At 32.2% G+C, this 13,842-nt stretch overlaps 1 protein-coding gene across 1 annotated transcript; it reads right to left on the reverse strand.

Moving 5' to 3' along the window:
* Window positions 1–4,067: 4,067 nt before the first annotated feature.
* LOC122313963 (probable E3 ubiquitin-protein ligase XERICO) lies at window positions 4,068–5,122 on the reverse strand. The gene has a single exon (XM_043129308.1). The coding sequence runs from the start codon at window positions 4,990–4,992 to the stop codon at window positions 4,483–4,485; it is 510 nt and encodes a 169-aa protein (XP_042985242.1). The 5' UTR covers window positions 4,993–5,122; the 3' UTR covers window positions 4,068–4,482.
* Window positions 5,123–13,842: the final 8,720 nt, after the last annotated feature.

Consider the following 13,842-nt stretch of genomic DNA (forward strand, 5'->3'; position numbering starts at 1 on the left):
GGGTTATGCATATTTGGCCTCATTGAAGAAGCTTGTGAACTCTGTCATGAAATCTGCCAACACCTACCCCTTAATCGAAGTACGTGGTGCGTATCAATGTTGAATTTGCTCAACTCCAAGACCCATTTTGTGAGGTGGCCTGAGGCGTCCGACCTTTGCAGGATCTTTTTCAGGAGGGTCACGGTGAAAACTTTGACCAGGTGAGCTTGAAAATATTGGCAGAGTTTTTGAGTGGTTACTATCAAGGTGAAGGCGAGTTGATCTCTATAGGGGTATTTGGCCTCTGCTCCTTGATAGGCTTGGCTGGTGTACTATACAGGTCTCTGGACCCCACCTTCATCTCGTACCAAGGCTGAGGAGGTTGTCTGTGGGGAGACAGATAGGTATAAAACCAAGGCCTCTTTGTACCTGGGCTAGCTAAGCAACAGAGGGTTGGTGAGGTACTTTTTTAGGGTTTCGAAAGCTCGGTCGCACTCTTCATCCCAATTTTGAGCCTTCCACAACACTTTGAAGAAATGGAGGGTTCGAAAGCACATTTTGCCGGGTTCAACTTCATTTGGTACTGCCTCAGCTCTGCGAAGGCTTTTCGGAGGTCGTCTAGGTGGTGCTCAGAAGTTTCACTTTTGACTAACACATCATCAATGTAGACCTTCATGTACCTCCCGATCTGAGCTTTAAACATGTGATTAACCAATCGTTGATAGGTGGCCCATGTCTTCTTCAACCCGAACACCATGGCTGAGTAGCAGTATAACCCTCGGTCAGTGATGAATGACGTCTTCTCCTCCTCGTCCGGGTTCATGAGAATTTAGTTGTACCTGGAGTATATGTCCATGAATCTCAGCATGCAATGATCTATCGTTGAGTCAACGATTAGATAGATGTGGGGAAGCAAAAAGTTGTCCTTTGGGCATGCCTTATTCAGGTCGATGAATTCCATGCACACCTTACATTTGCTGTTTGGTTTCTTTACCAACACCACATTGGACAACCAGACTGGGTAGTGGACTTATTGTATGAATCCCGCCATAAGTAATCGGTCAACCTCTATGGCAATGGTGGCGTTCTTCTTTGCACTAAAACTGCTGCATTTCTTTCTTACCCCTTTAGCCTTGGGGTCCACACTTAAGTGGTGTTGCATGATCTTTGGGTCGATTCCTGGCATGTCCTCGTAACTCATTTCGAGAGTCATCTCATTGTTGATCTTGGCAGTGGCTTCAGGGCAGCTCAAGTTCAATAGGACCAATTCTAGCAGCTCCTTTGGCTCCACATTCCTAAGTGCTTATTCATCCCGAATCTCGCCATCTGCTGGGGCAGACTTGGGTGGGGATGGGAGGAAGTCCTGTGCGCTCTTCCTTTGTTCCTCGGTGTTGGCTCCCCCTTTAACACTACCGGAGCCTATGCACTTGTTTGGTTCTACATTATCTCTTAGTTCATTGGTGGCTTGATCAAGTGTCTTTTTCTCCTTCCCTTCTTTTTGTTCCGTTGCCACGATCCTTGTTTTCATGTTTGCCAATATTACTTCCTCCTGCCCCCGAGTTGCTAGAGAACGGGTTGTTACAGGCGTACGAATGACACGTGAAGTCTATAAAGATCCCACATAAGGAGTCATTGTTAATGTCGTGTTTTGCACACATTTGGGCCAGACTCTCAGCAATTCGAGTCTTTAGTCTTAGGCCTGCAACACAAAGAAAACACTACGAGACGGCGATCGTGGTGGTGGCCAGAGAGTCTCTGATGTCAAAGTTAGTATTGTCTTAGAGTTTTGTGTGAGTAAATCAAGAGTTTAGAGAGAGTTCTTCATACATGAGGATTGTCTTTTATACTTGGTTCATGGAGGTCAATCGCCCCATGCTCTATGTTAGGGGCATATGTCACCTTAGTTGTCCCTTTGGTCAGAGTCCTTTAATGAGATTTGGCCTTCTGGGTTAGTGCAATAAATGTGGCATGACTTCTTGTCCCCTCTACTCATTTGCAAGCATTTTTTCTGTTAGCTTCCTCCTCACTTACTTGTCAGTGGATCAAGGGTTTCCCATGTTTACTGTCGTCCTGGCTGTGATGGCCCTCAGAGGCTAGGCGTCTTAGGGGCTACCGGGGTGACGTGTCCCTCACCTTCCTGGCTTTAGGGACTTCTAGCACAATCGTGGCCAGGGCGATTGTTGGGCTGATAGGTCATCTGACTGGCTTAGGCTCCCTTTATCTAGGTTTGCACTCTGGGATCAAGGCTAGGAAAATATTTCCTTATAATTAAAATATTATTTTTTTTAATATTATTATTTTAAAATAAAAAATTAAATTATTTATTATATTTGTGTGAAATTTAAAAAAATTATGATAATAAAATAATATGAGATAAAACTAGCAATTTAGGGCTTCCAGATGAACTGGCAATTTAGTGCTTCCAGATGAAGAAACTATTGTAATTTCTTGGTGAATAGAGTTGACTTGCTACTGCTAATCGTAGATGCTAAAGAATATATGATTCAGAACATTAATTATCATATGATTAAATCAACTATTTATCTAAATCATATTTGTGATGGTTTTGCAAATGTATGTATATGTTTAGGGCTTGTTTGGGAAGTAACATGATCTCATTTTATTTTATTTCAAAATTTTTTATAATTTCATTTTCAAATATCATTACTTTTTAATTTCAAGTATTTAATATTTTCATCTAATCGTTACATATTTTTCAAACTTCCAAACAAAACATAAAAAAACAATACTAACTTTTCAAATTTCAAAAGAAAAATTATATTAAAAAATTATATTATAATAATATTTTAACTCTATAATATTTTTATTTAACTTTTTTCTCTCACATCTTTAAAATCTAATAAAATATTTTAACTCAAACTATTTCATTATTATTCTTAAATAATTTTACTACAAATCGGAAGTTCTGAGATTCGAACTTTGCATTCACCGGAGTCATTAGACCGAACAAATTTTCTCGGTCTTGCAAGCATAACAAAATTTTTGTTATATCTTAACATCTAACTCATCGATATTGTGGGCTTAATTCCATATTGATTTGGGCTTCATTTCTTTATTCACCGTTATTATTAAACTGGGCTGGTTGTTTTTGAATATCAGCCCAACACATACTACATTGGACTCAACGCACCCGTAATTTTGAATTCCCGGATCATCGGTTGCATGTATCATGTATGATGCCATTCGAGTGGTGAAAGAGAAACTTTGCATGATGCCAACTTGTCATAACCACAGGCCGGGTTCCAAGGAATCTGGTCAAAGCACGCTCACGTAGTACTGAGTTTGACAACCACCTCTATGGCCAGAAAACGTGAGAAGCGGTGTCAAAAGAGCAGGCATTAATCGGCAAGTTTTATGCTTAGGTAATATTGTCGCGCAGAATTTTATAAAACAAACTCATGAATTGAATTTATAAAATATTTTAGATTTATTTTATAATAAAAATAATTATATAATCTGACATATTTTGTCAAGTTATATTATTTTATAATTTTATTTTTGTAAAATCTCTTTATAATTAAAAGCATATATATTCTATTTATCCTCTATTATTGTTTCTCGGAATAATAATATATACACAATTTCTTTCTACAATTCGATCTATAAAAAAGAAAAAAAAAATTAGGTTCATGACATGATGAAAATTAAAAATCAAATCACGTGTGGAAAAATCTCAAACACGTTGAGATGAAAATCAAACACGTTGACGTGAGTTCATGTTGGGTTTGACGACAACCTCTATGGCGAGAAGTAGTGTCAGAGGACATGCATTAATTGGCAACTTCTTTGTTCAGAGAATATTATAAATATAAAGAGATTTTACGAATTAACGTGAAGTCACGTGATATGTTAGATTCATCTTATAATAAAAATAGATTTATAATTTGATATATATATATATATTACATCAAGGTATATTATGATTTTATAAGTTTATTTTTATAAAATTTGTTTATGATTAAAATATTTTTATTTTGTTTAATCTATGTTGTTATTTTTTCTGGGAATAATAATATATATTCACTATTTTGTTTACAATTATATAAAAAACCAAACATGTTGAGACGAAAATTAAAATTAAAATCAGCCTGCAGCTGACTTCTCTAATTAAACTCAGTGATACTTATGTGGGTTTTTGTATTAAGACATAGTTATTTCTTGGAAGAACATACAAGTGGCTGTAAGTAGCACAAAGTGATCATGTTCACACACACACACACACACACACACACACACACACATATATATATATATATAAGTAGCACAACATTCACTTTGACGATGGTTTCCAGCTACCATCTACAATGCAGGGAATAAGCCTCAAACTACTGTACTATGAAAAACGGAAGAACAATTTCCTTGATTTTTCTTTTTTCTCTGGGAAAAGGCCAGACATGCAAAACAAAGGAGTACTAGTACCAGATTGTGCAGTATTAATCCCTGCATCATCAGCTAATTCGCCGGCCCCATCATGATTAATATTTACCGAAGCCACCATGTCTCGCGGGCATCGGATCTGAACGTGTAAAACTTAAACGATAGAACTTCCACTCCCAGCTCTGTAATCATTCTCGCCCGAGTTAAGAAATCTCGGCATAAGGGGCAGGTTTGATTATTATTAACCTTGTATCCAGTCCATCTGTCTAAGCAAACTCTATGAAACAGATGCTCACATCTCAGCACTCTAAACTCGTCTCCATCTTCCATCTTACACAGACACACAGCACATTGCACTTCTGCATCAGTACTACTACCAGGCGTGTGCTGGTATCGTTCTATGCTAAGTTCTTCATGATCATCATGACCAAGTTCTGGAACCACGTGGTCAAAGGCGTAGGTCTTGGAGAAAGCATGGTAAAGCAAGAAGTTGAATGCCCATTTCAAATTGGTAGCAATCGAATATATGTAAATCGACATGGCTGATAAGGAACTGAGCTTGGAAACAAGAAGGGAAAAGAGTGAGAGAGTGGCTAGCTGAAGAAAGCCCATCATGTTTAATTTAACACAACAAAAGGGAGAAGAAGATCGATCGAGGAGTTGCTTTTAATAAAGACTCGGCCGAGGCGTTGGAGGAAGGAAGCTGGAAATGAAGCAAGATTTGTAACCTCTATATATAATAGATCGAGGCCACGCAAACGTGCTTCGTTAATAATTCTCTCTTTTTATTTCCGCACCATGCATTTCACACCCATACCGTCCATGTGATTCATGTGCGTTCGGGCAGGTTTTCTCTCTGTCCATCCTGCAAATGGCCCTTTTGCAAATGACTTTTCTCAATTAAGGTTTCTAAGTGTCTAACTCATCTATACTCCCAGGGTGGTACACTATTATTTATTTTAAAAAATATAAAAAATTTCTTTACAAAAGTTGATTATATATAATTATTTTTACATACTTCTTGTATAATATTTTTTGATTTATCAAAATAATTATTTTATATTAAAAAAATAACGCAATCAATTATGTTAATAAAATACACAATAAATGTATATATATATATATATATAAATAACTGTATATAAAATTTTTTATTCATAAATATATTAGGATAAATTTCCACAACATTAACTAGAATAAAAGAAATTTTGTATTTTGAATTTATTTATGATTGTTCTGGACCTCTGATACCAAAGGAAATATTTACCTTTTTTATACATATAGAATCTGTAATACTAGATGATCTAGCGCTAGTTTAACCAAGGGCTTGTTCGGCAATAGAGACGGGATGGAATGATAAATTCTCAAAACTTATTACAATAATCTTTGCAAACATTACTTAAATATAAAATATTTTTTAATTTTTAATTTTTAACCTTTTTATTTAAAAGTTTAGTAATTATAACTTTTACAAATTTTAAAACAAAATATAAAATTCAATACAAGTTTTTCAAACTTCAAAATAAAAATAATATAAAAAAAATTATATTTAAACAATTTTTTGTGTATTGACTGCGTAGTCCTAACCGTACCGCTTTTTCTCCTTTTACATTCCCCTCTTTGTGATATTTTCGAGGAAAGAATAGCCATAGTGACCAAAAGATTTATACAAATAAATTAATAAATTAATCTAATTTCTTGTTATATATATTTTTATAATAAAATTAATTTTATAATTTAACATATATAACCCTACGTTTTATAAACTTATTTCATATAATCTTTTTATCACGTTGCCTCTGATGTGATCGGGTAATTACTTGAGTACTGTTGACTGTTATATATAAGTTGGTCAGTATTATTGGAGTTGCATTGAACGGATGACTGTTGCCTAAAAACTCTTTCAGTATGTAAGTAAGTTTCTGATTTTCATTACATTTTTCGGCTTTTTTGTGGTATAATTACAATTGCTAATTACCTAAACATGACTAATTTAGCTAGTTCATGTATTGAGTAGTTTTAAATTCTAGGTGTACTAGTTTTAGGTAAGATTTTCATGTAGGTGCTCATGGACCACCTGGTATTGAAATAGTTAGATTCTAAGATATTGCATGCATGTTTCACGCTATGAAATGACGCCAAATTAACAAGATCCACATATTTTACGTCGTTGAAATGCGCCTTACTAAAAGCTAGTTGATTTTTTTCTGCAAGTATTATTTTTCTTCCTTAATTGATGATGGCCATGGGTACGTATGGTTCAGGTGGATATGAAAATTTGAACAACCCACGTCCACACATATATTTTAATAATTGAGCAGCTAGCCGCCTGACTCGAGTACTACTATTAACAAAGTCTTATTCACTAATCTAGCTTTGTTTGAATATGAGTTTTCGAACTAACATATTCAATTTTTTTTTCACAAACTATTTTATTTTATTAAAATAAATTATTTATAGTACATTTATAGCTTTATTGATTGTGAATTTTGACATATAAATTTTGAAATTTTTGTCAATATTTTTATGAAATTTTTATATATACATAACTAACAATAATATTTATATATGAAATCATATAATATTAAAATCATACTCATTATAGATAGTGATGAGATCATACAATAAGAAGAATAAATATGAACTTATTTGAATTTATTCGAGTTTGTACGAGTCGAATGAAACTTCACACAATTTAATTAATATCGTTTAATAATTGATCATAGGTATGTTGTGCGGATAATTCATTTTTAATAAATGAATGTAGTCGAATCCAAATTTGAGCAGCTCATTGAATATATATCTTTATTTATTTATTGTAGAGTACTAGGAATTAAGAGAAAAAAATTATTTTCTTTTTCCTCGATCGATCATGTTGCGTATGTATAATACCTATCATAGTTGATGCGTGGGTAGTAGATCCATGTTCAAAAGCATGCATTCTATATATATAAGGAAGATCGAGATTAATATTGGAAGGAGAGGAAGAATGGGGTCGTCGGTCGGAAGGAGAGGAAAGAGGTACGGGATCAGGAGGCAATGATCAGCCTTGAAACTGGATCTAGATGGTACCGCGGTCGAGTGATGACCGATGGAAAAGGCAATGAATCATACGTGGGCAAGGGCGGCGAAAGATTAGAGACCTCAGGTATTAGACGAATGGGGGGCAAGCAATGTTCAAATCCATGGGAGTTCCGTCGTCGATGAAAGAAACGACCATATGGTAAAAATTTATGGATATAACTCATATCATAAAATCGGGTTTAATAAGATAATTTTATTCATTTTTTATAAACATGTTTAACACCTTATTTATAGGTAATGTGAAATTTATTTTTTTATATATTTTTTTATGTATATATTAATATTTTTTTTAATCCTTATCACAAAATAAATAGTGTGAGTCCTTATTAATATGTTTTGATATAATAAAAAAATTTACAGATCTAATTTATTTTATAAAATTAGTTTGAGAGTAAATATTCATTCCTCGTAATATACCCAAGGATAGAAAATTATCCCTTATAACGTACGTGGAGGTCAAGAACATCTAATCTTGAAGATGATTAGATCCAATCGAGTGAGACGGCAATAAACTCCTATATGCAATTCATGCGAGTGAGACGACATGACTAAACTCCTACATGCGTGTCCCACATCAAATAGGATTAATCCATGCACATTAATTAATTATTAATTAATGGAATCGTGCATGCGTGGATAGTTTGATGTCATGGTCACCATCGTTGGCCGTGCATATTGATCATTTTCGTTAACGCCATAATCCATTTCCTGTTGAAAATCACGTGGATCATCGATTTACGTACAAAGAATTATTAGGAACACATATGGCCCCCCTTGGGTTTGTTGGTATATGGTGACTCAGGGAATTAGGGACCACGACATTAATTATCATGCAGCCTGCATCGGCTAGAAGCGAAGGTTGATCCGAAACTTAATTTATCACCACATACTTTTTGGAGAAACTCATTCGTTGGACATGACATTACTCATGTGGGCCATATTAACGTGAACGAAGGCAAGATAGGTTTCAGTACATATAATTATATATGAGTAATATTATATACAGTCATTTTTACATACTTTCTGCACACTCTACTGATATGATTGGCTGGATTAATTTTTTTTTTAATACATAACTAATCATATCACTAGAGTGCACAAATGAGTCCACAAAAATGACTGCACATAAAATTTTTCACTATATATATTCCAAATTTTAAGTTATAGAATTTCTCAGGTGGTAATGGCCAAGACGACTAGTTATGGCCCCCTTCATCTATCTTCGACGACTAACACTGTGCACAATCATAAAGTCACAAATATCGTGTAACTGTTTTTAAAAAAATAAAGTATATTATTAAAAAATTAAATTTTTTTTACATAAATTTCTTATTTATTAATTTTTATAAAAATAATTATATAATTTTTATACACTCACGAGTGCAAGTATTATATTTTTAATCTAAACTGAGTTATTGATCTATTTTTAAATTAATATATGTGTAAAATACATCATTTATATAATTTTTTAAAAGATCATCTATATAATTATTTAAATAGTAAGATTTAATTTATAAAATCTAAATTTTAAAGTTTATATTGAAAATTAAATTATGATATATAAATATTTTATTGTGTGTGATTTATATACCGATTTGATAATAGAATTTTTTTTTTAATCTAAAAATACATATCTCAGGCATGCGTCAAATTAAACATAATAAATTAATTTGCACATATATTTATAATTTTTTTTTCTTAATTATTGGGTATTTATAGACTTTTGAGTACTTATTTATTTAGTTTATTAGGAATGTATGCTACTGATTTGCTTATATTTATTAATGGTTAATTATTATGGGCATTAGACCGAAGCTTAATGCTATCGAGGATGACAACATCTGTGACAAAGTCTAGTATTAATGTAGCATTGCTCATGTCCATAACAACCATCAATAAATATAGAGAAATGATTTTTGCAGTCAGCAAATGCAAGCAGCATGCAGCCGCTTTAAAAAAAATAAATTAATATGGAACCTACATAAAAAAAAAAATTTATAAATTCATTCCGTACAACCGTTTGTATCCTGATTGCATTTGCCGACTGCATCTAGCAAAACCCATAAATATAAGTAGGTATCACCTTCAATTAAGGATGGAAAGAAAAGCGGTAAACTAGCTAGACCGAATTAATAGGTTTGGTTTGATATGATATCGATTTCATTTTTATCAAAATCAATCCGATCAATTTTGGTTTTCATTTGTCTTATATCATACCAGACCAGTTGATAGATATAGATTTTAATTTTTTATATTGTAAAAAATATTTTTAACATTATATATAACTATATATAAAATAATTTTATATTATATAATAAATTATTAATTAATATAATATTAAATTTTAAAATCCTATAAAAATAACTATATATTATCATTATAGTCTATAATATAATTATAATATACTACAATATATTATCATTATATTCTTATATACTATATTATATATATTATATTATATATCAAAAAAACCGAAAGTATCAATCTAGGGTTGTAACCAGTGCGATATCGATTTTTTAAATTTTAAAATCGATATACTGTTTCAATTATAAAATATGTCTAGAATCGGATAGGACCAGATCAATTATTCCCATACCCTCAATTATATATGTTAATCATTTAAATGAGAACCGTTTAAGATATAATATATAAAAAATGTGTAATTTTAAATGATAAGCTAAAGACATACCGTATCATACGAATGTCTTTTTATATTAATTTGGAATCATCTTGGAGGGTTTCGATGGATCTCTCGTGTTGCATGGCTATATATGCTAGCTGTTGCATGTGGTGGATGTCCACTAATTTGGATATAATGTCCGTACACTATATATTATACTTATTTTATTTTATTTTATATTTTTATAATAAATATATAATATATAGATGATAAATAAAATAATTTAATTAATTTAATAAAAATAAAATAATTTAAAATAAAAAATAATTTTAAAATATATAAAATATATAATTTTAAATGATTTGTAGCATTCCATTTATCAAATTTGAATCGTCCAATGTATATGTCATTGTGTTGATTTTTGAGCAACGATAAGTAACAATCCATCTACATTTTATCTATTATTTCTTCATAAAATATAATTATTTTAAAATTTTAGATACATCAAATCAAAATTAAAATTAATTTTTTTTAAAAATATTATATTATTTAATAGTAATTTAAGAGTGGTAAATTTGTTAGTAGTTATCATTTATTTTATTTTTTTAATTTTATTATGTATAAATAAAATTGCATGTTAATTTATGTAATAATATTAAATTTTTTATATTTAAAATTTAAATTAATATTATTTTTAATAAAATTTATATTTTATCTAATCACACTAAATTAATATATAAATTAATGTATAATTATATTTACGATTAAATTTTTACCTTTTTTTAGGAAGAACAAAAAGCAACAAGACACATTGAGCGGTCACTGTAGGCAACGTGATTGATCGGACTGTATTTTCAAATCCATGATATTATTAGGTATATAGGTGAGTAGGTACGAGGACTTCAACCATTCCATTCCATGAAATTGACAATTTGATGCAACGTGTAAGGTGTATTAAACGTGTTAAAGGATTTTCTCCTGGAAATGACAACCTACGTGATAACTTCTTAGAGCATCCGCATTAGTCTCGCTATTGACAAGATTAAAATAGTCAGCATTTTAACTATTTATCATCTGTAATGATCTAATCAAATTTCAAAAATTTGACATAAATTATACAGTAATTGTAAGTTGTTCGTCAACATTGGCGAGCTACTGTACTGAGTCCATGCATTATTTTATTCTTTTTTTTTTCACATGCAACCTCTCATTTTTCTCGGATTCGCGCTTTTTGTGTTACTCGTTTCTTGCAGTTGTGTTAATACCTTTTTTTTTTTTTTTTTTTTTTTTTCTCTACATCGGAGCTCCATCGCATGGAATTGTTTTCGTTTTCAGTAATTGGAGAACCTCAAAACAGAGTAGAATATTGTGCTCTCGCCCGTTGCACAACCGTACGCCGTCGCCTACGCCGCTGCACCTCCACATCGCCTCAGAAGATGCCGCCGAGTACTGCATGTCAGTCGCACTAACGGCCGCGTCTCACAGTGAGGTTTTTCCCCTCAACGCCGTGTAATCTGTTTTTCAAATTCATCTCCGTTCTCTCTCTGATGATCACTCTATCTCTCTCTCAGTCACGGGGCCATGCAGATCGACGACGTTTTCTTCTGGCGCAGTTGACCTCCGTCAAGCCACTTGTGGGCCGCCCAGCTCCGTCGCTTGCCTCTGTCTCTGTTTTCATTTTCATTTTTGTTTCTATTTTCGCATGCCTCTGTCGAGCCTGAGCATAAACCGGTGTTTTGTGTTGTATAGCCAAATTGTTATTTAAATATATAAATATTATATTATTATTTTTACTTCAAAATAACTAGTTTAATGTGATAGACTTAGCTAAAAGTTTTAGCTATAGCTAAAATTTATAATTCTAGCCAAAATTTGAAATTGGCAATGGCCATTGCCAATGCTCTTAACATCTTTTTCCAGCGTTGCAGGCAAGAAACTCGGGAAAGTTTGGGGCTATAGCTTTCAAGTCAGCTTTCATATCGTACATGAGAAGTCCTACGTTCCAAAGATCTATCGAGAATGAAAGAAAATATTTTTATATTTTTTGATTTGTTTTCATCATCTTTTTAAAATTCTCAAATATATGTATATTTATTAAATTATAATAGTATTAAAAATATTTCTTTAATTATTAAATAGAAATAATAAAAAATACTCGGAATCCCTCTCACTATATAAATATATATATATATATATATGTAGATCATCACATGGACTTTGTACGTACACCCTTGATTCATCAATTAAGTTCTTTCGATCAATATCCTTTATACTTCAATTACTAATTAACTTAGGTACCTTCTATTAATTTCTTCTAAGATTGTACCGTAGTTAATTTATTCAAATTGCTGCATGCATCAGGAGATCATGATGTTCATCGATACGAACTAAATTTAAGAGAATGCCATGAAATTATTTTTATTTTATTTTTTATAACCAAACTGTTGGAATATAGAAAATCATATAAAAAAATTTGAGTTAAAATCTCTGGAAGCCAAGCATAGAACTTCGTCTGTAAATAAGCAATTAAGTTAGTTAAGTCAGTTAGTGATATGCTCAGGTAAATGCAATGTATAAATAGACCCTTTGTACAATCTTTTTATCTTCACAAAAGTAATGAGAATTATTCTAGTCTCCATTCAGACAATCTTCTGTTTTCGAGTTATACATGTTATAGAAATTTACATGGTATCAAAAGAGTAAAGAGAAGTCTTCCGTTGAATTCTTTCCTTATTGATTATGTTCTTGATTTTTTGTTTCTTACTTCTATGGCACCCTTTGAAATACCTTTTGAAAATTATTCTATGGCGAATCCTTGTCATGATTTCTTGAGTCAGTACTATCTTCATCCTTCTGACAATCCAGGAGCATTTCTTGTGTATGAAATCTTCACAAGTGAGAATTATATTACATGGAGTCGATCGATTTCAATTGCAATCATTGTCAAGAATAAAATCTCCTTCATTGATGGAACTCTGCTTCGACCTAGAATTGATGCTGATCCTAGGCTAGGAATTGCTTGACTAAGAGCCAATAATCTGGTGCTATCACAGTTAATGAACTCAATTTCCGAAGAAATTCATGGCAACCTTCTTTATTTTTACAATTGCTTTGGTTATTTGAGAGGCAATCAAGACAAGATATCTTAGAAGCGATGGTCCAAGAGTTTTTTCTTTGGAAAAATCCCTCAATTCAATTTCTCAAAGTTTGAAAACTATTACTGAGTATTTCAGTGAATTTAAAGCCTTGTGGGATGAATATATCAGCTATCGACTTATTCCAAGTTGTAAATATGGAAATCTTGGTAGTGCACATGCAATATTCTCAAGAATCTCACAGATCGACAACAGTTTGATTATGTAATCAAATTCTTGGTTGGATTGCATGATTCATACTCGGCTATATCAGGAGTCAATTACTCCTTCAATCTCCTCTACCATCAATGAGCAAAGTATTTTCTTCGTTACTACAAGAAGAAAGTCAAAGATCTCTGTCTAATAATGTTGGAATTTTCCTAGGTTCTCATGACATGGTTGTTGCTCAACCACAAAGACAATCATCTACTGGTGCTAGATACATAAAGTAGAAAGGAAAAACAGATTTGATCTGTTCTTATTGTGGCTATTCTAGCCATCTTGTAGACAAATGTTTTAAACTCATTGAATATCCTCTTGGATGGAAAGGTCCTAAAGAGAAAAGATCTCTCAATGTGCAATCTGGAAATTCATCATATGCACAGCCCATTCCAAACAATGTATCTT

This window comes from Carya illinoinensis, chromosome 6 (assembly GCF_018687715.1).
Source record: "Carya illinoinensis cultivar Pawnee chromosome 6, C.illinoinensisPawnee_v1, whole genome shotgun sequence".
Lineage (NCBI taxonomy): Eukaryota > Viridiplantae > Streptophyta > Magnoliopsida > Fagales > Juglandaceae > Carya > Carya illinoinensis.